The sequence below is a fragment of the Stegostoma tigrinum genome, chromosome 1 (assembly GCF_030684315.1).
Source record: "Stegostoma tigrinum isolate sSteTig4 chromosome 1, sSteTig4.hap1, whole genome shotgun sequence".
In the NCBI taxonomy this organism is placed as follows: Eukaryota; Metazoa; Chordata; class Chondrichthyes; order Orectolobiformes; family Stegostomatidae; genus Stegostoma; species Stegostoma tigrinum.
Window position 1 is genome coordinate 30307214 of NC_081354.1, and position 27699 is coordinate 30334912.

The 27699-nt window shown below is 42.3% G+C and overlaps 1 protein-coding gene across 2 annotated transcripts in view; it reads right to left on the reverse strand.

Moving 5' to 3' along the window:
- Window positions 1–27699, reverse strand: part of intu (inturned planar cell polarity protein) — a 139877-nt gene that overhangs the window by 76489 nt on the left and 35689 nt on the right. For both annotated transcript variants that reach the window (XM_048536378.1, XM_048536370.1), the window contains one exon: window positions 15166–15251. In XM_048536378.1, coding sequence (XP_048392335.1) covers window positions 15166–15251 — 86 coding nt within the window. The remainder of the gene's footprint in view (window positions 1–15165; window positions 15252–27699) is intronic.

Consider the following 27699-nt stretch of genomic DNA (forward strand, 5'->3'; position numbering starts at 1 on the left):
CCAGCTAGCTGTAGATATAAAATGCAAAACTGAAAACTACAACTCTTGACTGGAGTACTGAATTCTTCTCCTTATGCAGTCCATCAGGATCATAGGTGACTTGTTTCACACTGGTTCAATGGGTTCAGAGACAGCTGATAAGTCCAATATGTGATCTGCAGACTCTGCCACATAAAGGTCAGGAGGTTTTGAAGTGTCGGATAGATGAGTTGTTTGGAGGTTTGTGGGTTTTGTTTAAATGATGTTTCAAATTTGCCACTGCTCACCAAGTCTTCTGGAGTGTTTAGAAGCTTTCTGATCACAAGCCAGGGATTCCCAATTCGACAGGGATGTTTGAAATCTTCTCTGATACTTTGATCACTGCCATTTTGATGTCAAACCTAAAGTGCTTCCATTATCCTCCAGAGAGTCTCCTGCTGCAATCGAGCTCTGAGCAGAGCAATTGCATCAGGATTCTGGAGTCAGGTATACAAAAATCTGGAATTAACAATTTACTCTCCTCTTAATTGTTGCCATATTCATTTTAAAAAAGTGGAAGGGGAGAGCAAGAGAGTGGATGGAGCACAGCATGAGAGGTCCCACTGGAATCAGATGAGCAACAGCTAAATCGAAGAAATTAAGGAAGTTGAAACTGAAGAAAACAATGGTTTACATCTGATACCTAACCTCCAGAAGGGATGACAGAAAGAGTTAAATTCTGAGGTAACTGAAAACAGAAGTAACAAACATTATATATATATAAATATATATATATACACACACACACACACACACACACACACACATATAAATTGATTTTCCACAGACACAATTAGTAAGTATGCACAAATATCAATTCATCCAAGCTACAATTCAGCAAGTTAGCAAGGACTTTGTGGGCTTTTATAATCTGTAATCAAAGGATTTACCTCAACTGCAATTATTAAATATTGCTCTTAGAATGTAAAAAGAGCAAAAACTGAAAATGCATACAAACATTTGACAATAAGATAGATGGATGTGTGGTGGGGGAGGGAACAAAATACCCCAATTTTAAATATTTATTAATTTTTGTGACATCAAGTGACATTGCAGATCATTACAAAATGTGGCTTTGCTGGGGATGTACACTTGGTTTAACAGGCAGTAGCTCTCTAAAGTGAATTGATGGGAACCTTGGGATTTTCTGTACCATGTGTCATGGAAATTTTGCAAAAAATGAATAAATGTTTAAAATTTGGGCATTTTGTTTTGCACCCAACCCCTCCTCCACCACTTATCCATGTTATTCTAGAATGTTTGTATGCATTTTCAGGTTTTGCTGTTTTTACATTCTAAGAGCAATATTCAATCTATCAACTTTGCACTCATCAAACATATCAAGAATAAGTTCAGGACAAAGGCAAGGCTCTTTCAGCAGTACACGTGGGTTCCGTTTAATTACTGTTACACTTTCCTGTCTCTGACCACTTACCAATCCTGAACCACTGCCTAGCTTAAACAGACAACATAAATTAGAACATAGAACGTTACAGCACAGTACTTCGGCCCTCGATTTTATCCCAACCTGTCATACCAATCTGAAGCCCATCTAACCTACACTATTCCGTGTACGTCCATATGCTTATCCAATGACGACTTAAATGTACCTAAAGTTGGCGAATCTACTACCGTTGCAGGCACAGCGTTCCATTCCCTTACTACTCTCTGAGTAAAGAAACTACCTCTGACATCTGTCCTATATCTTTCGCCCCTCAATTTAAAGCTATGCCCCCTTGTGCTCGCCATCACCATCCTAGGAAAAAGGCTCTCCCTATCCACCCTATCTAACCCTCTGATTATTTTATATGTGCAATTAAGTCACCTCTCAACCTTCTTCTCTCTAACGAAAACAGCCTCAAGTCCCTCAGCCTTTCCTCGTAAGACCTTCCCTCCATACCAGGCAACATCCTAGTAAATCTCCTCTGCACCCTTTCCAGAGCTTCCACATCCTTCTTATAATGCGGTGACCAGAACTGTACATAATACTCCAAGTGCGGCCGCACCAGAGTTTTGTACAGCTGCAGCATAACTTCTTGGTTCCGGAACTCGATCCCTCTATTAATAAAAGATAAAACACTGTATGCCTTCTTAACAGCCCTGTCAACCTGGGTGGCAACTTTCAAGGATCTGTGTACATGTACACCAAGATCTCTCTGCTCATCTAATCTACTAAGAATCTTACCATTAGCCCTGTACTTTGCCTTCCGGTTACTCCTACCAAAGTGCATCACCTCACACTTGTCTGCATTAAACTCCATTTGCCACCTCTCAGCCCTGCTCTGCAGCTTATCTATGTTTCTCTGCAACTTACAGCATCCTTCGTCACTATCCACAACTCCACCGACCTTAGTGTTGTCTGCAAATTTACTAACCGATCCTTCTACACCCTCATCTAGGTCATTTATAAAAATGACAAACAGCAGTGGACCCAACACTGACCCTTGCGGTACACCACTAGCAACTGGTCTCCAGGATGAACATTTCCCATCAACTACCACCCTCTGTCTTCTTTCAGCAAGCCAATTTCCGATCCAAACTGATATATCTCCCACAATTCCATTCCTCCACATTTTGTACAATAGCCTACTGTGGGGAACCTTATCGAACGCCTTGCTGAAATCCATATACACCATGTCAACTGGTTTACTCTCATCTACCTGTTTGGTCACCTTCTCAAAGAACTCAATAAGGCTTGTGAGGCACGACCTTCTCTTCACAAAACCGTGCTGACTATCCCTAATCAATTTATTCTTTTCTAGATTATTATAAATCCTACCTCTTATAACCTTTTCCATCACTTTACCAACAACTGAGGTAAGGCTCACTGCTCTATAATTACCAGGGTTGTCTCTACTCCCCTTCTTGAACAGGGGAACCACATTTGCTATCCTCCAGTCATCTGGCACTATTCCTGTAGACAATGACAAGTTAAAGATCAATGCCAAAGGCTCGGCAATCTCCTCCCTGGCTTCCCAGAGGATCCTAGGTTAAATCCCATCCGGCCCAGGGGACTTATCTATCTTCACCTTCTGTAGGATTTCTAATACCTCTTCCTTGTGAACCTCAATCCCACCTAGTCTAGTAGCTTGTATCTCAGTATTCTCCTCGACATTATTGTTTTCTAGAGTGAATATTGTTGAAAAATATGCATTTAATGCTTCCCCTAACTCCTCTGACTCCACACACAACTTCCCATCACTATCCTTGATTGGCCCTAATCTTACTTTAGTCATTCTTTTATTCCTTAAATACCTACAGAAAGCCTTAGGGTTTACCCTGATCCTATCCGCCAACAACTTCTCATGTCTCCTCCTGGCTCTTCTGAGCTCTCTCTTTAGGTCTTTCCTGGCTACCTCGGAGCCCTCAAGCGCCCTAACTGACCCTTCACATCTCATCCTAACATAAGCCTTCTTTTTCCCTCTTGACCAGAGATTCCGCCTCCTTCGTAAACCACGGCTCCCGCGCTATACAGCTTCCTCCCTGCCTGACAGGTACATACTTATCTAGGACACACAGGAGCTTTTCCTTGAATAAGCTCCACATTTCTAATGTATCCATCCCCTGCAGTTTCCTTCCCCATCCTATGCTCCCTAAATCTTGCCTAATCGCATTGTAATTACCTTTCCCCCAGCTATAACTCTTGCCCAGTGGTATACACCTATCCCTTTCCATCACTAAAGTAAACATAGCAGAATTGTGATCGCTATCACCAAAGTGCTCACCTACTTCCAAATCTAACACCTGGCCAAGTTCATTACCCAGTACCAAATCTAATGTGGCTTTGCCCCTTGTTGGCCTATCTACATACTGTGTCAGGAAGCCCTTCTGCACACACTGGACAAAAACTGACCCATCTATAGTACTCCAGGGCAATTCACCAGGGCAATGCAAAATTGGAAATTACAATTATGAAGAGGCCCAAAATAAGCCACGTGTCCTCCAATGCATCACAATGCTTTCTACGTTCTACAAGAGACAACAGAACTGCTGGCATTATAAAGACGCTTCATATTTAATACTGCTTTCAGGACTTACGTTTTGAAAGATTGTGAGACAAGACGCTTCATATTTAATGATAATAAAATGTGAGGCTGGATGAACACAGCAGGCCAAGCAGCATCTCAGGAGCACAAAAGCTGACATTTCGGGCCTAGACCCTTTGAAGGGTCTAGGCCCGAAACGTCAGCTTTTGTGCTCCTGAGATGCTGCTTGGCCTGCTGTGTTCATCCAGCCTCACATTTTATTATCTTGGAATTCTCCAGCATCTGCAGTTCCCATTATCTCTGATACTATTTTAGCTTCATATTTAATACTGCTTTCAGGACTTACGTTTTGAAAGATTGTGAGACAAGAATTTCTTTCGAGTTTGGTGGATCTACCTGGCGGTTTTTTTTTTAATTAAAAAAAGGGTCGTTGAAAACTCATTGCAGCTGTTGGAGATTTTTTTTTACAAACGCTAGACATCCCAGTGATGATAGCTGCATCCTTAGCTGTTGACCCTGCTGGGGCTGTTCTGAAGAGTAACCAGTTTGGACAAGATATTGTTCTATCTTGTTTAGTTGGTAAAAACCTGCTAAAAACATGCAGAGTAGGAGGAAAGCCTTTTGAAAACAATCTGGTTGGAGGAAACCTGCTAAAAACAAGCTGGAGTGAGAGGAAAGTGACCGAAAGAATAATTCAAGATTTATATTTTCTGAGTAAGCTGTGTGTGCAAGACTTCAGAGCCAACTGTGGATAATTAATAACTTAATCATATTAGTAACAACACAAACCAGAACATTCTACGCTGTATCATTTTGCTTTTAACCCATTAGCTAAGGTGCTTATTTGGTTTCACAATGCTAATCTCTGCAAAGAAATGTTTTCTTCAGGACTGAGTGCATGCATATTCAGTGTGTGTATGCCTAGGCATGTATTTTAGAGATATTTTAAGGGAAATGGCTTTATACTTCCATATTATTCGTTGTGTATCCAAACCAATTATTGCCTCTTAACTGAATAAATTTTGTTTTGATGAAAAGTAGTGCATGTCACAAAACCTGCTTCACAGATCTTTTTGTCTGAAACATGTGAATAGGACATAGAACAGTACAGCACAGAACAGGCCCTTCAGCCCACGATGTTGTGCCGACCATTGATCCTCATGTATGCACCCTCAAATTTCTGTGACCATATGCATGTCCAGCAGTCTCTTAAATGTACCCAGTGACCTTGCTTCCACAACTGCTGCTGGCAACACATTCCATGCTCTCACAACTCTCTGCGTAAAGAACCTGCCTCTGACATCCCCTCTATACTTTCCTCCAACCAGCTTAAAACTATGACCCCTTGTGTTAGCCATTTCTGCCCTGGGAAATAGTCTCTGGCTATCAACTCTGTCTATGCCTCTCATTATCTTGCATACCTCAATTAGGTCCCCTCTCCTCCTCCTTTTCTCCAATGAAACAAGTCCGAGCTCAGTCAACCTCTCTTCATAAGATAAGCCCTCCAGTCCGTGCAGCATCCTGGTAAACCTCCTCTGAACCCTCTCCAAAGCATCCACATCTTTCCTATAATAGGGCGACCAGAACTGGACGCAGTATTCCAAGTGCGGTCTAGCCAAAGTTTTATAGAGCTGCAACAAGATCTCACGACTCTTAAACTCAATCCCCCTGTTAATGAAAGCCAAAACACCATATGCTTTCTTAACAACCCTGTCCAACTGGGTGGCCATTTTAAGGGATCTATGTATCTGCACACCAAGATCCCTCTGTTCCTCCACGCTGCCAAGAATCCTATCCTTAATCCTGTACTCAGCTTTCAAATTCGACCTTCCAAAATGCATCACCTCGCATTTATCCAGGTTGAACTCCATCTGCCACCTCTCAGCCCATCTCTGCATCCTGTCAATGTCCCGCTGCAGCCTACAACAGCCCTCTATACTGTCAACGACACCTCCAACCTTTGTGTCGTCTGCAAACTTGCTGACCCATCCTTCAATCCCCTCATCCAAGTCATTAATAAAAATTGCAAACAGTAGAGGCCCAAGGACAGAGCCCTGTGGAACACCACTCACCACTAACTTCCAGGCAGAATATTTTCCTTCTACTACCACTCGCTGTCTTCTGTTGGCCAGCCAATTCTGTATCCAGACAGCTAAGTTCCCCTGTATCCCATTCCTCCTGACCTTCTGAATGAGCCTACCATGGGGAACCTTATCAAATGCCTTACTGAAGTCCATATACACCACATCCACAGCTCGACCCTCATCAACTTTTCTAGTCACATCCTCAAAGAACATAGAACATAGAACATAGAACAGTACAGCACAGAACAGGCCCTTCAGCCCACAATGTTGTGCCGACCATTGATCCTCATGTATGCACCCTCAAATTTCTGTGACCATATGCATGTCCAGCAGTCTCTTAAATGACCCCAATGACCTTGCTTCCACAACTGCTGCTGGCAACGCATTCCATGCTCTCACAACTCTCTGCGTAAAGAACCTGCCTCTGACATCCCCTCTATACTTTCCACCAACCAGCTTAAAACTATGACCCCTCGTGCTAGCCATTTCTGCCCTGGGAAATAGTCTCTGGCTATCAACTCTATCTATGCCTCTCATTATCTTGTATACCTCAATTAGGTCACCTCTCCTCCTCCTTTTCTCCAATGAAAAGAGACCGAGCTCAGTCAACCTCTCTTCATAAGATAAGCCCTCCAGTCCAGGCAGCATCCTGGTAAACCTCCTCTGAACCCTCTCCAAAGCATCCACATCTTTCCTATAATAGGGCGACCAGAACTGGACGCAGTATTCCAAGTGCGGTCTAACCAAAGTTTTATAGAGCTGCAACAAGATCTCACGACTCTTAAACTCAATCCCCCTGTTAATGAAAGCCAAAACACCATATGCTTTCTTAACAACCCTGTCCACTTGGGTGGCCATTTTAAGGGATCTATGTATCTGCACACCAAGATCCCTCTGTTCCTCCACGCTGCCAAGAATCCTATCCTTAATCCTGTACTCAGCTTTCAAATTCGACCTTCCAAAATGCATCACCTCGCATTTATCCAGGTTGAACTCCATCTGCCACCTCTCAGCCCATCTCTGCATCCTGTCAATGTCCCGCTGCAGCCTACAACAGCCCTCTACACTGTCAACGACACCTCCGACCTTTGTGTTGTCTGCAAACTTGCTGACCCATCCTTCAATTCCCTCGTCCAAGTCATTAATAAAAATTACAAACAGTAGAGGCCCAAGGACAGAGCCCTGTGGAACCCCACTCACCACTGACTTCCAGGCAGAATATTTTCCTTCTACTACCACTCGCTGTCTTCTGTTGGCCAGCCAATTCTGTATCCAAGCAGCTAAGTTCCCCTGTATCCCATTCCTCCTGACCTTCTGAATGAGCCTTCCATGGGGAACCTTATCAAATGCCTTACTGAAGTCCATATACACCACATCCACAGCTCGACCCTCATCAACCTTTCTAGTCACATCCTCAAAAAACTCGATAAGGTTTGTGAGGCATGACCTGCCTCTCACAAAGCCGTGTTGACTGCATTTGATCAAGCCATGCTCTTCCAGATGGTCATAAATCCCATCCCTCAGAATCCTTTCTAACACCTTGCAGACGACAGACCTGAGACTTACTGGTCTGTAATTGCCGGGGATTTCCCTATTTCCTTTCTTGGAGAGAGGAATTACATTTGCCTCTCTCCAGTCCTCAGGTACGACTCCGGTGGAGAGCGGGGATGCAAAGATCCTCGCAAGTGGCGAAGCAATTGCATTTCTCGCTTCCCAAAGCAGCTGAGGACAAATCTGGTCCGGGCCTGGCAACTTGTCAATCTTAATGTTTGACAAAATTTTCAGCACATCAGCTTCCTCTATCTCTATCCATTCCAGCATGCACACCTGCTCTTCAAAGGTGCTTAATTGATCATTCTGGTAGCTGGAGAAAGTATTTTAATTTGTATTCTATTATTGGGATAGAAAATCAAATGAGATTAGCCTTCCTGTCATTGGATTTGCAACAGTGAAATTAATCACCTTCGTAATTGCTCACTAGTTCCTAAGCAAGCTTTATAAAACGATGAATCTTAGACGTCAAGTTTACATCTTAAACAAAATTATTAATAATGTAACTTTAGCAGAACACAGATAAAATAATCTAATTAATATCTATGATCCAAGCCTAATCTTCATTGGATACAGAACTCTCAATTCTCACACTGACAGACAGATATACACAATTAAGGGCTAACTCAAAAAAGAAAATAAAATCACAATTTGCTAGCTTGATAACTTCTTCAACAAAGAATACTAGGCCTTCATGAAATCATTTGACAATGGGTTGTATTACAGACAAAAGGACTGTATATCCTGCTTAAATTACAAAGACACCAGTCAATGCAAACAGATATAATAGGAACTGCAGATGCTGGAGAATCTGAAACAAAGTGTAGAGCTGAACACAGCAGGCCAAGCATCATTTTAGGAGCAGGAAAACTGACGTTTCGGGCCTAGGCCTTTTATCAGAATGCAAACAGATACCACAGATCTCTGGAGACGTTTACTTATTTCTTACAGATTGTGTTTTTTTCTGAGAACTTTCAACAAGTCGATAACAAGTTGGACAGTAACTAGAGGCAGCAAAACTAAAAATCAGCTTCCTAGTCCAGCAACTTATAAAGCTCAATGCCTCCTGCTCAAAAACACAGCCAGAGCCAATTCACTCTTTGTTTTCACTTCCTTTTTCAACTTTCGGTCTGGGTAGCTGCTGAGCACCAGTCCTCCCTTGACTAAATAATTCAACATGCAACTGGCTGTCAGTCCCTGACCATAACAAGATCTCACTATTGAATTGTCTACAGCATCCTCAGAACAGCAATTAACCTGTATTATCTTTCCAGGCCAATTTCTAACAACAAGCATCAGTCTTTAGCTTTTTTGCTTTCTTTTTAAAACAAACTGCCATTCAAAGTTCTATATTCAATTCTCAATTGCAACTCACATTTCCAAATCAAAAATCAGAAAAACAAAAGAAAAATGGTGATGGTCACAACAGCTGCAACCCTTGGAGTAATGAGACTAGAGCAATGGTGCACTCCTTCAGTCTTTGTCAGGATAAAAGGATGAAACAAAGTTGGCAGGTTTTGTTTTAAAAGCAAAAAGATGTATGAAGGATTTTGCATACAGCAGAAAAGGAAATAGTATTTCTTCTAGTTGGCAATCAGATACATGGGAACTGCAGATGCTGGAGAATCCAAGATAACAAAGTGTGGAGCTGGATGAACACAGCAGGCCAAGCAGCATCTCAGGAGCTCTCTGATGAAGGGTCTAGGCCCGAAACGTCAGCTTTTGTGCTCCTGAGATGCTGCTTGGCCTGCTGTGTTCATCCAGCTCCACACTTTGTTATCTTGGTTGTCAGTGCTGTTGACAGTAAGGTAAGTTAGAAGAAATTTCTTTTTGTAGAAAGCTACTGGACAAATTGAGGAAATGGTATTGCATATTTGAAGTGAAAATATTAGAAATAATTAAGCAGAAGATACAGAAACAACAAGTCATCAAAGTTAGCCTTTGATTACATTCAGAAAGAGACGGCATTGTCATGAGTGATTCAATCGTTTCCTTGATTAAAGTTCTATGACATTAACTCTTCAGAGGTTAAGAAGCCTAGTTAAATAATTTTATGGAAGACACAGCTTGAACACATACAAAGGAATTGATATAGATGTTCAGCAATGCAATACAAGGTGTTTTTTTTTAGGAAATCAATGTTGCAGTGGCTGCAAGAAAAAAATCAAACCCAGAAATCAGCATTGGCAAAAAAGAAACCCAGCAAAATAGTCATTTTTCATTTAATGTTGTAGCTGCATTCCTGAAAGGAGCAACTTTAAGTAATCCAGTTAAATGAATAGATTTTCCCATTAAATTCAATATAAAAGCTACAGTTAAGTTCTTGGTGTTTTAAAGGTCATCTGTCATAATTTGAGCACCTCTGTGGTTTTACAGTAGTTTTGTATATTTTACAATGCATTGTTAATGCCATACCATGTAGGAAATCAAGCCCTCCTACTCCCAGATTCATCACAGAGTTGAGGACTTTATCCAAGTACACAAAATTCCCTAATTTACCTGATTTTCATATTCAGATTGACTCTGTACCAAACAAGAACTTATTACAAGTAAATAGACGCTAGTTACAGGTAAACAATTATGAACTGTCAGCATATAACTACTAGTTCAAACTCTAATATCCTTATAAACTCCTCTTTACAGGCATACAGATAGGCAGGGAAAGAAATGGTGCTATGGGCAGAGGGAAAGACTGGGAAGGCAGCAGAGTGGTCCTGAGATAATTCTTATCATTGTTGTACTGGTCAAAATGCTGCTTTTGGTTATTCTTCTCTTATGCTTTCACTGGTTTACAAGAGGCATAAGGTGGCTAGTTCATTTCATTTGCATATCCTTCAGGTTCTACATTCATTTGCACATGGCAAGTAATCCAGAGATTGCAATGTTTAATGTCCTGCTTGCTAGCTTTCTACCTAGCTCCCTAAACTCTGACTGCAGGGCCATATCCTCCTTCCTACCTAAATCTTCAGTATCAACGTGTACCATAACCTCTGGTTGTTCACCCTCCCTCAGAAAAATGTCAAGTAGCTGCTCTTGACCCTGGCAGTGGTGAAGCTACATACCATCCTGAAGTTATGTTGGTGGCCACAGAAATGCCCATCCTATCTAATAACCTCTCTGATGAAGGGTCTAGGCCCGAAACATCAGCTTTTGTGCTCCTGAGATGCTGCTGGGCCTGCTGTGTTCATCCAGCCTCACATTTTATTATCTTCTATCCACTAACTAGTCAGGGCTGGCAGCTGGTTGGATTGTGAATCAGTCAATCAAGGGAGGACCAGTGATAACCAACCATTGAGATATCGATTGAAAGGAAAAGAAGGGAGAACCAGTTTTGACTGCGTTTTTGCAGGAGGAGAGTGATGTTTTTAAATTTCCAGAGACTGCTGTTGTGTTTTAATCTCTCTCTCTTCTAGTTTTCTAAACAGTTATCAAATTGTTGACTTTTGAGTTTAGAATCCCAGTTTGTAAGTAATAAGTAAATACTTCTATGAGTCTGTTGAAACTGTTTGAATTAACCAGTGACTTTGGGATTCAAACAAAATATACAGTTCTGCCTGCCTACGACTAATCCTTTGCACAATGATTTCATGAAGGCCTGGTATCCGTTGTTGGATACTGTTTACTGTTCTGGTAAATTCCAATTACTTTATTTTCCTTTCAATTTATCCTTTAACTATCTCTGTCTGCCTCTGTAAAACTAACGGTTATGATCAACAAAGATTGGGCATACATCATAGATATTCATTAAATATCTTGTTTATCTTTGTTCTGTTAAAGTTACACTATCAGTCATAAATTATTAATTTTTGTGTAAATTGTAAACTTGGTGTCCAAAATCTGTTATTGGTAAAGTCTGGTTAGGAACTATTGGGCAATTTGATGGGTCACTGAGTACTTTAATTTTACTCGTTTGCAAATCTAACGATAGTGAGGTTGACTTAGTTTTGTTGGCTATCCCTGTTTTGTAACAGAAGGGATTTAAACTAACCTACAGGGGTATGGGAACCAAGACAGAACAGCAGAAAATACCAGGGTTTGCAAGGTACTTGGGGATAAACATGGTATTAGCATACAGGACAGCAAATTAATCGGTAAAGTCACAGTAAAGGACAAAGAAATGAAGTTATAAACAGTTAATGTATGTACATGCAAGGAGTATAGTAAATAAGGTTGGGTTTACAGAAGGTTAAGGTTAACAGAACTGGCTCATGGAAGAGAATGAGTGAATGTTAAATGTTCCTGGGCTTTTTTCATGAAAGATAGAAAAAGGAGCAAAGGAGGAGAGGTAGTATTGTTGGTTAAGGAGTATATTGCAGTGTTGGAGAAAGAGGATGTCCAAGTTTCAAGGACAGAATCATTGTAGTTAGAGCTAAAGAAATAAAAAGGATACAATTACATAAGCAGCAGAGGTTACAATCAAGCACAATGAACTGGAAACCTAACATTTTGTTACCCTGGGTGGCATTTCCGCTTTGCTACAAAGACCATCAAAACGCAATGTAACATTAGAGGTACAGGAGCAGAGAGACTTTGGTGTTCATAAGTACAAATCATTAAAGGTGGCAGGACAGAGAGAGAGAGTGATTATTAAAGCATATAGTTGCATTGGCTTTATTAATAGGGCATCGGGCAAGGAAGTGATGTTGAACCTGGATAAGATGCTTATTAGATCTCAGCTGGAGAACTGTGCCCATTATGGGTGCCACATGAAAAGAAAGATGCAAATACATTGGAGAGACTGCAGAAGCAATTTACAAGGATGGTTCCAGGGATGAGAAACTTCAGTTATGAGTAAAAAATAAAACACTGGTTAGACCACACTTGGAACATTGTGTTCAGTTCTAGCCACCGTTATAGGAAAGATGTGGAAACTTTAGAGACGGTGCAGAGGGCACTTACCAGGATGCTGCCTGGACTGGAGGGCAGATCTTTTGAGGAAAGGGTGAGGGAACTAAGGCTTTTTTCATTGGAGTGAAGAAGGATGAGAGGTGACTTGATAGAGGTGTACAAGATGATGAGAGCATATATAGAATGGATAGTCAGAGACTTCTTCCCAGGAAGAAATGACAATTATGAGGGGGCATAATTTTAAGGTGATTGGAGGAAGGTATATGGGAGATGTCAGAGGCAGGTTCTTTACACAGTGGTGGGCGTGTGGAATGCACTGGCGGCAATGGTAATGGAGTCAGAGACTTCAGAGACTTTTAAGCGACTCTTGGATAGGCACATGGATGCTACTATAAATGTAGGGTATGCAGGATAGTTTGATCTTAGTGGGATAATAGGTCGGCACCACATTGTGCGTCGAAGTGCTTGTACTGTTCCACGTTCTATGTTGTATGAGTACAGATTGAAGAAATTGGGACAGTCCTCCTTGGAGAGGAGAAAGCTAAAAGGAAATTTGACAGAGGTTTCCAATATCATGAGCAGGTTGGGTAGAGTAGATAGGAGAATGCTGAGATAAAAAAAGGTATACAGCTGGATGAACACAGCAAGCCAAGCAGCATCAGAGGAGGAGGAGAGCTGACATTTCAGGAATGCTGCTTGTGCTTGTAAAAGGAACAATGAAGCACACAGATATTAAGTGATGTGCAAAAGAAACAAGATTGATGTGAGAAATTCACTTCATACAGCAAGTAGTCAAGGTATGAAATGCACTGCCTAGAAGTGTGGTGAAACCAGGTTCAACTGCGCCATTTAAGAGGGCATTGGATGATTATTTGAATGTGAACAGCGTACAGATGTAATGGAAAAAGTTGGAGACTGGTGCCAGGAAATATTGCTTGTTTGAAGGACAGGTGCAGGCATGATGGGCTGAATGGCTTCGTTGTGTGTCCTGTCAATTCTGTGATTCTATAGCAATGAGCAGTTTTTCTTCTCGTTAATTAGATTTTTAAAACGAATGTATCATGAAACCAACAGAAGTGGAATTTACTCAAATCATACATGTGGTCAAATCATCAAATAGGATGCTTGTCCTTTTACATGTCGTTACTACTTATTTATCAAAATAAATTATTAATCTTCTCAGTCACTGAAACAAAGATTTTGAGATATTTTTAGAAGGCCATGTCTCTCTCTCATAAAAATGTGGTTACCCAATGTCTCTGTACCAGTAAGAAGCCAATTAAACAACTTCACCAGGCTCAAGAAAGAGTGATATTAAAGAATCCTAGCAAAACTGGAGTAAAGAGAATGGGGAAAACTCTCCATAGGTTGTACTCATGCCTGGCATAAAAGAAGACAGGTTGTCGTTGTTAGAGGACAATCATCATAGCCGCAGGGTATCACTATTGGTTTCCAATATAGTGTCACAGACAAAATCATTTCAGTTGCTTCATCAATAACTTTCCCTCCATCATTATGTCAAAACTGCAGATGGTCATTGATGAATACGCAATTTTCAGTACGACTTTGACTCCTTCGATACCAAAGCAATCCATGTCCATAAGCACGGACACATCCATGCCTGGGACGATAAATGGCAAACAACATTCACGCACACAAGTGCCAGGAAATGCCAGAAAGTACCTTTCTTTTCCTCTCTATTTCTCTTTCTGTAACTACTGGCATTAAAATCACCCTGTCTAATCTACAGTTAATTTACATTTTGTTCTGTTATCTGCCAGCTTATATTGTGATCCATAAATGAGATTGGTTAAGGAAATGCATTGATCCTCACCCTGTTCATTTAGGGTCCAGATACCTGTTCAACTTGCTGCAACACCATCATTTGGCACTTTCTATGACCTATCACCAAAATATTTGCAAACCTAAACATGCATGGGCGAGTCTCATTGATGGAAGGTGCTGCTAGAAGTCCTTGCCCAGCAAAATCTGAACCAATACCTTTAAATCTTTGAATACAGTAGCTGGTATTTAAAAAAGAAGTGTGGTTTCAGAGTCGATCCATTCCGCTGCTAACCAATTGAACTTACGGCCTGGACCAGACTGTTTCAGCCGCAAGGCTCATGGCCTGCAAGTTTACATGGCAATCTCCTCCAAAAGTATGCATGTTTTTGTTTGATCAGGGTCAGAAATGGATTTCCAATCCTGATCAGAAGACCCGAGCCTCTATTCTTACTTAATCAACATTTTATCACCGTTGGGAATGGCTTTAATTACGGCCAGCAATGACCCTGAAATTCAACAGGAACAATGATTACAAAAAAAAAATCAGCAATGCAAGAAGCCTGCAGTGATCAGCAGAATAACAAACAAATGAAACAACATTCTCAAAATGCCAGTATCATAACTATAAAATGTCATTGAGGTAATTCTCTGGTTTTACCATTAGCCAAAATCTGGCTGATTGCATTACCTACCTAGCTTTCATTCCAATGATTTCAATATAATAAACACAGGCAGGTTACATAATGGAAGACCAGTTCATCAGATTTCCAACAATTTCATGAAGACAAATATTTAATTGTAATGGGCTGCTGAAACCAAAGCGAAATAATGCAAAATAGTTTCCATGACAAAGTATATTATTTCAACATAAATGAGATGGATCATAAACATACCTGCATTGGACCTGGAATACATGATAAAACCCGCTCAATGTTCTCAGTGGTTACTTCCACATCATTCACAGCAATTAGAACATCACCTGATGGCAGAATTTCAATGTTAGTACTTCTTAGAACAGCAACAGTTTAAACAAATTCACACAACTAAACCATTGTTAATTGTATGCTTTAAGGTTAGGTGCATTGCAGTGGAATCAATTAGATTCTCACCTAAAATTCTGTACTGAACTCTCAATTCGAGTTAGATCAATTTCAGCCAAAAAGATTGATTGTTAATGATGTAATGATTTTTGAGATCAACAGTATGAAAGAATCAAACTTTCTAAATGCCCCAATGGAAATAGCTAGTGGACAAGATTCCAATTCTTAAACTTTTTAGTATTAGCAATCAAAACTAAAGTTAATATAGATGCCACATGAATTAACATGCAAATTGCACTCTGTGGAAACTATAGAAATATGGCTTAAATAGCTGAATACAATAGATTTCTCAGATTTCTTCAGTAGTCTCTTCACTATATTATGTATCTTTGTATCTGAGATTAATGGCAAAGTTCTGTTCTTGCCAGGTAGAGTTTCATTTGTTTTATTGATGAAGGATTTAAGTCTGGAGGGATGTTCAAAAACAGTTTTACCATCCCACAGTTCCATGGGTGTTATGTCCAGCAGAAAACATACTTTCAGATCTTTCACAATGTATGCTCTTGTAATCAGGCTTTTAGTCTCCTTTACCTGCTGTGTTGAAGGATTAATATTGCACAGACATGTCTGGGCCCATAAAGGATGGGGTGAATTCTAATCAAAAGATTAGCATAGCACAAACATGTTTGGACAAGCACAGGAAGTAGGAGAACCCTGACCAAAAAAAGGCTATTCTGTTGATAGTCTTGCAAAAATTTGGATGTAATCTCTTATATCATTAATGGATCAAGTGAACTCTGAAATCTATTGTATCCTGATACAACAAACTATGCTGTAATCATTATTCTGGGAATCACAGGAGAGCTGTTGCTCTATCCTTAAGCTCCCCAGCATATACTTGAAGAAAGAAGACCAAATAAAACACCTCAAGCATCTGGACTGGGTTATTCCTGTTGCCACACAACAAATTAGCGTAGTCAGCAGGACATTTACATTTGGAAGGGAAAAAAAAAAAATCGATAAAGAATTGCGGATGATGACCTTACAGCTCTGATGCAGGGGTAAGAGAGCGCACAATTCATTTCATGCAGAAAAGGGCATGGCATAATGTTGGAGTGAATGTCACACCATGAAGAAGCATGAGACCAAGAAGGGTTGATATAGCACTATGTGTATGTGAAACACAGGGGTTGATAGAACAGGTGAGAAAAAAGAGCTGTGACCTGGAGGACTTGCTGGCGGCTCAGCAGGCTTGGTGGAAGGGAAACTTAAAGATCAAACCAACAAAGTATTCTTGATCCTTTGTTGTCTGTATAATCAACAATTAGAACATAATTAGCGGCGACAAGAAACTTGCCACAAGGGGATGTCTGTCGCCACACAACAACAACCAGACAAAATTGACTGTGGAGGTTTAGATGAGGAAGCTGGGGAGTATGGACACCATGATGACATTTGGGAAGATTCCTTCTCCACATTGCCCATATTGTCATTGGGACCGGATTTTAAAGTCATCAAAACGTGAGGAGTTTCGGTTCTGATGAAGGGTCACTCGACCCAAAACATTAGCTCCGATTTCTCTCTACAGATGCTGCCAGACTTGCTGAGCTTTCCTGCTTTTTGTTTTTCTGTTTTTGTCTCTGATTTACAGCATTCACAGTTCTTTCAGCTTTTACTTGGTTGCTCAGTATGGTTGAGGCTAAACTAGCTAAATTGAACTAACGTGGTTCACATGCTGATTTAGACCCCATTGCTGACCGACTTCTTTATAAGACCATAAGACATATGAGTGGAAGTAAGGCCATTTGGCCCATCAAGTCCACTCCGCCATTTAAATCATGGCTGATGGGCATTTCAACACCACTTCCCTGCACTCTCCCCGTAGCCCTTGATTCCTTTGTCCTGGAGAAAAGCAGATACCCCAGACGATATATATCATGGGAGGATTAGTGCCAGAAGCACGAGCAACCCAAGATTGGATTGCAGCAGGGCAAAAATGCCCACTCTCTGGAGGTGCAAGTCTCCTCCATGGACTAAACAGCCAATACCTAATATGTAGGGGGGCACGAGTGTCAGTAAGGGAAATAGAACAGGAATTGTTGAAATGAGTAATCTGAGAAGCTGTCTAACTCATCCATTTGGCCAGTAAGGAAGCTGGACTGGTCTTACTACTTCAATGTAGATTATACAACCTTTAAGGAGGTGACCCCAAAGCAGCATCCCATTGTTGTTAATTGTACCATGATATTTAATTGCTTACGTCCAGAACAAAGGATATACTGTCCTGGAAACTGCTAACTGATTCTTGGCCATACTTTGGGTTCTGGAATCTCAAGATTGGTTTGGCTTTGTGACTGGACAGCATCAGCACTAGTGGAGCTGTCTGCCCCAAGAGTTATGCAATAACCCAGCTATATTTCACAGTGCTATGGTGATAATATGGGGTCAAACATCAACAGGAGGAGGGAACCTCTTGACTTAATATGTTGAATACTTGCTCCTGGCCTCTACAATGATAAAGAAGCATGCTGGCAGGTTAATAACCCTGTTGGAAGCATTAGTCCAGAACAGATTCAAGATTAGCTTTTAAAAGATCTGAGTGTGGGGACCTCAGGTATCCTGTCAGGGGCATTCAAAAGGAGAATTCACAAGGGAAATGCCTGAAACCTGGAAATGGGCCTTTTGGGAGATGCCTTGACCCACAAATGTGAGGGGTATCCAGAAGATATGGAGTCATTTAACTGTTACAGGGTTATTAACCTGCCAGCATGTTCTTTATCATTTTAGAGGCCAGGAGCAAGTATTCAACATATTAAATCAAGAGGTTCCCTCCTCCTCTTAACTGTTACGGGAAATTTGTTGAGGGTTACACAGAAATGTATCCTCCCTTACAATCCTTTATAAAGGGAGGGTATCCTGAAGAAAAAGTGATACCCTGGGAGCAGAACTGGAAGAGTCTTGTACCAAAATAAAGAAATCCCTCTTGAAAGCACCTACATTAGGACTCTCACATCCTTGAAGACCTTTCACCTGTATATCCAATATGAAGAAAGGCATAAATGGGGCCAAACTGGCCCAGGACATGGTGATTAGATGCAGGCAGAGGCATACTTTTAAGCCAGTCACATAGTGGGAGGCATGGCATGTTGTGAAGCAGCCACAAACTGTGCTACATGGGTGGTAATGGCTTATGAATTACTCACAATGAATGGGAAAGTAGTTTGAAACACTGAATGTACCAGTGTGCAGGGAGCGAATCAGGAACAATATCTGAAAGCTGATGGGCAGCTTAGAAAGCCACATTACCATCTCAGGCTGGTCTGTATGAGTGATGTGGGACATAGGACATAACCTATTTCAAGGAATGGTGGTAGGAGAAGAAATAGCCCAGGGGTGACTTGACTGTTTAAATGAGGACCAGAAGGGGTAACCCAAGTAGCACTAAGTTGAAGAAATAAAGGAAGGCATAGAGAAAATTTTCATATCACAGTCCTGGTGGGAGTAGATTTAGGACGAGGGAATGAACGTAGCTTTTCAATCCTCTATAGGAAAGACATGTCACATCTTATTCGTACTACACATTTGATTAGTAGAGAAGAAAAAAGTGCCCATTAGAGAAAGGAAGCTGCCAACTGGCTGAAGGAGATTAGGAGTAACTAAGAGATCCATGTATTAATGACAAGAATAGCTTCCTGCTGCCACTAGGGAAAGGAGTTAGGTAGGTACAGACAATGTTAAGGAGGCATGGCTGTCCATCTTGGAGGTCTGACCAAACTACTGTAGAGACACTAACCGTAAAATGGCCATACTGAAGATCAAGAGTTTTGGATATGCCAGTGAGGACTGAAATGGTTAATGACACAGACATGTTTGAGCAAGCACAGGGAGAGTGAATTTTGACCAACACATGAGGCATGCAACCAATAACAGAGAGTAGGTGAACACTGATCAAAATATCTACAGTCGGCATTGCAGTCAAGCAATCTACAAACAGTGTCAAAAAGTGGTGCAAGGTACGAGAAAGCAGCTGATTGGGTGAGTATTTATACTTTTTTTATTGCTCATAGTTTGTAAGGTCTTTGTTTTGGCTTTATGATTTAAGCACATAATGCAAAGGTCCAGAGAAGAAGGGCCCTAGACTAATTAATATTATTTGAAGTTAAGGGCAATCTAAGAGTTTAACTTAAAGGGGTAATTTATGGAAGAAAAGCACAAGGCTGTGGTGTGTTTCTCCAGCTCTATATGTTGGGCCTGCTCTAAAGTTGGGCACAGTTGGGCCCATGACCAGAACACGTGCAGGAAGCGTCTCCAGCTGCAACACTTGAAACAATGACTGGGCACACTGTGCAGCATCCATGAGGATAAGAGTACTGTGGATTGAATGTACAAAGAGGTGTTCACTCCACAGGCTTAGCCCCCACAGGCAGGGAGGGAACAGATGTGACCACCAGGCACAGAAAGCGGACCAGATAACTAGTGTATGCACCCTGTGGACATTCCAAAGCAGACATAACAATTTGGATACTCTTGCAGGAATGGCCTCTCAGAGGAAAGTAGCAACAGCCAACATTGTTGTTTGGGAACCTAAAAGAACATTGGGAGTTAGAAGCAAGCTTAAAAAATGTACCTCAAAAAAGGTAGTGATCTTGGGATCACCACCAGTGACATATGCTAGCTAGCACAGCATAGCAGGATCTCTCAAATGAACATGTGACTGGAGAAATAGTGCAAGGGTGAAAGTTCCAGATTCCTGGGACACTGGGACTAGACATGGTCTGTACTGCAGGGCAGTACCTGGTTCCTGAGGCATTCGTGGAGAAAGTGAAGTTGTTTGCGAGTAGTACTCAGTCAGTTGGTGAAAGTTTTCCCTTTGCCAGGCTACATTGAGCATGTTGCGCCATCAGTATTTAAGGTTCTTGCAAAGCTTTGTAGCTCGGGTTGTGGATGAGGTTGTTGGCTTGCTTGCTGAGCTGGCTGGTTATCGTGCAGACGTTTCGTTACATTCCTACATAACATCATCAGATGTTACCCAAAGTATACAAACCAGGCATCCCCCTCAGACCCACTGTCTCCCTACCAGGCACACCAACGCACAAACTGGCTAAGGACCTTCAGGGAGTGAAGCACCTGGTTGACAGATCACCCCACTCCATCTACTCAACCCAGGAACTCCTTAACAAGCTCAAGAGCATTAAAATCAACGACAATGAGATTATGGTATCCTTTGACATCACAGCACTATTCACGTTCATTAACATACCACTAGCCAAAGAAACACTTGCCACATTACTAGATATAGCAGGAACACTGACTCCAAACAGCTCCATCAGCAAGGGCAACATACTCAGATTTTTGGACATATGCCTCACCACACATTTAATCTTTTACGGCCAAATATATAAACAAATCAATGGCACACTTATGGGGTTACCCATCTCAGGATTTATTGCAGAGGCCGTCACGCTTACAGCCAAAATTGTGGATCTGATACGTGGACAACACATGTGTCATCATTAAACACACCAAATTAGAAGAACCACACCATCTCATCAACAATGTTTTCACAGTGATCAAATGTACAAGAGGCGAGGGTGACAACAATCAACTTCTGTTCCTAGATGTCAGGGTAAAACGAATGACCAACATTAAGTTCCAAACCACATTATACAGGAAGGCAACTCAAATTGACCAAATTCGCAATTTCCACAGCAACCAAGTTTTGTTAGGATACTCTTCAAACAAGCCACAACGCACTGCAACACGCCAGAACTATCCAAGGAGGAGGAAGAGCACCCTATACAAGGTATTTGTTAACAACAGATATCCCAACAACTTCATCCAAAGGTGCCTACTAGATAGAAAAGGCCAAGAGGACACAGTATGCCCCATGACACTGGCTATACTACCCTATATCAAGAACATATCAGAACTGACAATGAGACTCCTATGACCACTAGGAACCATGGTAACACACAAACCCACAGCCACACTGCGACGAACATTCAAGGACTAAAGGCCCCATACCCATGACATGCAGGACCAACACAGTTTATAAAATACCTTGTAAAGACTGCAACAAACATTACATTGGGTAGGCTGGAAAGAAACTAGCCATCAGGATACACGAACACCAGCTAGCAGCAAAACAACAGGATGAACTTTCCCTCATCTCACTGCACTTGGACAATGAAGGCCATCAATTTAACTGGAACAATGTGATCATGCTAGCTCAAGCCAACCACAGACATGCACAGGAAATCCTAGGGGCCTGGTTTTCAACCCGTAATGCAATTAACAAACATGTGGAATTAGACGCCATATACAAACCCACACAAAAAAAGCACCGGAAATGACACAACCTAACTTAAAAGACCAGATCATATAAATTCCATGTGGAGTGGAAAAACATCGCTTCATCAGAGGCTGCACTGATGAGGTTACTTAGCATGGTGACAAAACGTTTGTACGATAACCAGGCAGCTTGGTGAGAAAGCCAACATCATCATCCAAAACCCAAGCTACAAATCTTTGCAAGAACCTTAAACTTTAATATCCTCTCTTCTAGTTGTCAATCTACGCCTGAGTGGAAAAAGTTTTTCCTCCCTTTCCAATGTGTCCAGATCCCTCACAGAAAATATCAAAATTATCAAATCTTTTCTTAGCCTTCTTGACTCTAAGGAAAACAATCCCAATTTTTCTAATGTTTCCTCATAATGGAAATGGATCAACACTGGAACTATTCTGCACTCTTCAATGCATTCATATTTTTCCTATAGCACGGTGCCCAGACTGTACATAATACTCCAACTACAGTTTAACCAGTGTTTTACAAAAGTTCATCATCATAGCTTCCCTGCTCTTGTACTCTGAGTCTATTTACTGAGTCTGTGATTAAATATTATTTCTCTTTCTATTTTGTCTGAAAATGTTGACAGGAATCTATGACTACCAGTAACTAAATCATATAAGACAACAATTATTTGGATTAACTCAGTGATTAAAATCATGCACTAAATACAAAATGATTCATTCCAGGCTTGGACCTGTCCATGAGTAATGCAAAAGGAAACTTGTTGATTTGAATTAACAATCTGTTGCTGCACTGAAGGAAGAGACAAGAGAAGAGTGATGCCTTTTCAGTAATGCAAGTATTTCTGCATGGGGTCTCAGAATTTCCACCCTTACTTCCAACAATGTTCTGGGTTACATTTGCTTTGGACTTGGAGCTTTATCTACCTTTGTAATATTTAAGACCTCTCAAACTTCCTCTTCTGTAATGTGAACTGTTCCTAAAACATCAAAGTTTATTTCTCTGCATTCTCTAGGCTCCATTTCTTTCTACACAGCAAAAACTGACACGAAATATTCATTTAGTATCTCTCCCATCTCCTGGGGTTCAATACAAAGATGATCTCCTTGATCTTTAAGATGCCCTACCTCTCTTTCTAGTTACCCTCTCGGTCTTAATGTATTTGTAGAATCTCTTCGGATTATCTGTGACCGTATCGGCCAATGCTACTTCATATCCCAGCTTTGCCTTCCTGATTTCCCTCTTAAGAATGCCCCCACACTCCTTATACTAATTAAGATATTCAATTGAACTAAGTTGCCTATATCTAAAATAAGATTTTCCAACATTCTTGACTAGAACCTCAATACCAACATTCATCCGTTGTTCCTTCATCTTACCAGGTTTATGCTTTGCTCTAAAAGGAATATAATGCCTCTAAACATTCATCTTCACAATCCTGAACACTTCCCACTTGTTGTGGGACCATATCTCATCATGCTGAACTCCAGAAATTGCCAACATGTTTTACCTAATGTCTCAGTAATGTACAGGGCTCATTCTGTGAACCAATACACTGAGCATTTAAGGGGATCAAGGGTGAAGGATTGGTATTGTTGTCACCTGTGCTTTGGGCACAAAACGTGCCCTTTGCTTCAAAATACATCTGCATAGACAGGCTTGTAGACGAATTGTTTTGGATGATACTTTTAAGGGGACATTAATATCTACTTTAAGTACATTAAAGCAGACAGAGCACAATGCTAGTCGAGCCAATTTGGCATTCAACGCTTCAGCTAAACTCTCTCAACCTTGGACAGCTGAGCACAGCAGAAAAAAAAACCCACTACACCTTAAACTGACACTGTTACTTAAAAATCAAGTACTTACCGATGTGCTGACTGATTTATTTTGGTTGCTGCTTCCATTTTACAATTATTTGGTACTTTGTGCAATTTTTTTCAAGTTGCAAATATGTACAGGGAAAGACTGGTAGCTGCTGCAGTACTTTTCGTTGTCTTCAAGACTTCTGCATAAAGCAGCTGCTCCCAGATATGGGTATACTATTCTGTTTGAAATGTGCCAACACTTGTCCAATGAAGAGAGGCCAAACAGAGCAGGATATGCAGACGGTAGATGGAAATGAGGAACAAGGTTTCTCAGAAGACCATATCCACAAAGTATGCTCAAGAGATAATTCACCAACCTATACCTCAGAAGAATGATATCCAAGATGTCTGCATTTCAGTAAAAGTATCTTCAAATCTACTGCAGGTGTGAATGGAAGCTCAGTGGTTGTGAAATTGGCCATGGCATTAAACTTTCATGCACTTAGTTCCTTACAGGGTGGAGCTGGAAAAAATTCCGACATCTATATTTGTCAACCACTGTTGCAAAAAATGTTAATGAGGATCTCTACTTAGTGAAAGAGAATTAATCTCTTTTTCCAAACAGCAGCATCTGCAACAAGGATTCATCTCTTACGACTGCAGGCTTGTCCAGATGCATTAATTGCATATATATCACTTGCGGGCACGTATCAAAACTGCTCTTTACTATAAGTGAAAGGAATTCCACTCTCTCAATCTCTAGCGCTCAGGAGATCACAGACAGTGTCATACCCCAAGTATTCTGGTAGCAATCATGGTGTTGTCACTCTGCAGGAAGCCCTATGCGGAGATGGTTCCTTTACGCTTTATCTGGAAGGCTTCCTGAATAATCAAGCATTTTATTGTCCACACGTCACTGCATTCTTCTCTTGGTTTCCCACTGAAGTGTTCATGTAAGGCCTTGCTCATTGTCTCACCATGTGCAGATAGATCTTCAACAGCACATTCTGAATTACATCATGTCAATGACTAAGTAGCTGACAGCAATGGTAAAATCAAGAGAAAATGCAGAGGCTGGAGTGCATCGTTTCCATCATACAAATGGTTGCCAATTTACAAGCTTTTGGGCCCAAATGATGTTCCAGCGATGTGTTAGCTTATGAGCTACAATGTTATTGATCTGTTTACGCTGACTAGCAGTAGCCACTGAACTATGTTTTCATGGTGCTTTTCTATTGTCTTAGCAGATTCTGCTTTTTGGTTACTTGAAAGCAGAAATGCACAGATTTTGTGGTGAATGCACGCAAGAGATTTCTACTTGTCTAATTTACACACTAGAGATGACAAATTTGCGAATCGTTGGAGAAGTTAGATGAGAAAAAGAGAGGTTAGGTGGCAGGACATCATCAATTTTGATAGTTTCAGACTTAGCAATGGCTAGCCAAATAATGGAGCAGGGCATACAAGTACACCTCTGCCCCCAAGTATTAGATCGTGCTACTTTGGTAATGCACGACTTTGTCTTGCAAGAGAGGGAAAGCATGCTGTGCAATCTGTTTAGGTGATATGACATTCATGGTCAAGTAACTGACAGAATACAGAACCGAAGAGAAGTAGATGTAAAACATGTGACAGAGCCAGCTGTGAGGGTGCTGTGAAATGTATGCATGTTAGGTATGAGGCCTAACGGATAGAAATTGTTGATGAGTGTTGGGCTGGATGAATTTAGCAGTTGAAGACTGCTGGTGCAGTCGATATGATACGACAGCAAAGAAACATTCACTGACCACATCGAATCATATACGGTCATTGAACTTCTTGTGGTATTGTATCTAAGTCTTCATGGTTGCACTCCTGTCAATGACTTCCTTGGCTATCTGGTCCCATTGCCTTCTGCTTGGTCCTCTGCAAATACAGGACATTGTCCTTCCTTTCTGCCTTCTCCATCAAGACATCCAGTATAGAATGTCATCTTGTCATGTCTAGTCATAGCCAATTTAATGATTTCTGTGCAGCCTCACACAGCATGGTTTGGTTGGAAATGAAATGGCCAACTATTCTAAGCACAACAAAATGTGAGGCTGGATGAACACAGCAGGCCAAGCAGCATCTCAGGAGCACAAAAGCTGACGTTTCTGGCATAGACCCTTCATCAGAGAGGGGGATGGGGTGAGGGTTCTGGAATAAATAGGAAGAGAGGGGGAGGCGGACTGAAGATGGAGAGAAAAGAAGATAGGTGGAGAGGAGAGTATAGGTGGGGAGGTAGGGAGGGGATAGGTCAGTCCAGGAAAGACGGACAGGTCAAGGAGGTGGGATGAGGTTAGTAGGTAGATGGGGGTGCGGCTTGGGGTGGGAGGAAGGGATGGGTGAGAGGAAGAACAGGTTAGGGAGGCAGAGACAGGTTGGACTGGTTTTGGGATGCAGTGGGTGGAGGGGAAGAGCTGGGCTGGTTGTGTGGTGCAGTGGGGGGAGGGGACGAACTGGGCTGGTTTAGGGATGCAGTTGGGGAAGGGGAGATTTTGAAACTGGTGAAGTCCACATTGATACCATTAGGCTGCAGGGTTCCCAGGCGGAATATGAGTTGCTGTTCCTGCAACCTTTAGGTGGCATCATTGTGGCACTGCAGGAGGCCCATGATGGACATGTCACCTAAAGAATGGAGGGGGAGTGGAAATGGTTTGCGACTGGGAGGTGCAGTAGTTTGTTGCGAACTGAGCGGAGGTGTTCTGCAAAGCGGTCTCCAAGCCTCCGCTGGGTTTCCCCAATGTACAGGAAGCCACACCGGGTACAGTGGATGCAGTATAACACATTGGCAGATGTGCAGGCGAACCTCTGCTTAATGCGGAATGTCATCTTGGGGCCTGGGATGGGGGTGAGGGGGGAGGTGTGGGGGCAAGTGTAGCATTTCCTGCGGTTGCAGGGGAAGGTGCCGGGTGTGGTGGGGTTGGAGGGCAGTGTGGAGCGAACAAGGGAGTCACGGAGAGAGTGGTCTCTCCGGAAAGCAGACAGGGGTGGGGATGGAAAAATGCCTTGGGTGGTGGGATCGGATTGTAGATGGCGGAAGTGTCGGAGGATGATCCGTTGTATCCGGAGGTTGGTGGGGTGGTGTGTGAGAACCAGGGGGATCCTCTTTGGGCGGGTATGGCGGGGGCTGGGTGTGAGGGACATGTTGCGGGAAATACAGGAGACACGGTCGAGGGCGTTCTCGATCACTGTGGGGGGAAAGTTGCGGTCCTTGAAGAACTTGGACATCTAGGATGTGCGGGAGTGGAATGTCTTATCGTGGGAGCAGATGCGGCGGAGGCGGAGGAATTGGGAATAGGGGATGGAATTTTTGCAGGAGGGTGGGTGGGAGGAGGTGTATTCTAGGTAGCTGTGGGAGTCGGTGGGCTTGAAATGGACATCAGTTACAAGCTGGTTGCCTGAGATGGAGACTGAGAGGTCCAGGAAGGTGAGGGATGTGCTGGAGATGGCCCTGGTGAACTGAAGGTTGGGGCGGAAGGTGTTGGTGAAGTGGTTGAACTGTTCGAGCTCCTCTGGGGAGCAAGAGGTGGCGCCGATACAGTCATCAATGTAACGGAGGAAGAGGTGGGGTTTGGGGCCTGTGTAGGTGCGGAAGAGGGACTGTTCCACGTAACCTACAAAGAGGCAGGCATAGCTGGGGCCCATGCGGGTGTCCATGGCCACCCCCTTAGTCTGTAGGAAGTGGGAGGAGTCAAAAGAGAAGTTGTTGAGGGTGAGGACGAGTTCGGCTAGGCGGATGAGGGTGTCGGTGGAGGGGGACTGGTCGGGCCTGCGGGACAGGAAGAAGCGGAGGGCCTTGACACCATCTGCATGCGGAATGCAGGTGTATAGGGATTGGACGTCCATGGTGAAGATGAGCTGTTGGGGGCCAGGGAATTGGAAGTCCTGGAGGAGGTGGAGGGCGTGGGTGGTGTCACGGACGTAGGTAGGGAATTCCTGGACCAAAGGGGAGAAGATGGAGTCCAGATAGGTGGAGATGAGTTCGGTGGGGCAGGAGCAGGCTGAGACGATTGGTCGACCAGGGCAGGCAGGTTTGTGGATTTTGGGAAGGAGATAGAAACGGGCCGTGCGGGGTTGGGGAACAATGAGGTTGGAGGCTGTGGGTGGGAGGTCCCCTGAGGTGATGAGGTCATGAATGGTGTTGGAGATGATGGTTTGGTGCTCGGGTGTGGGGTCATGATCGAGGGGGCGGTAGGAGGTGGTGTCGGAGAGTTGGCGTCTGGCCTCGGCGATGTAGAGGTCAGT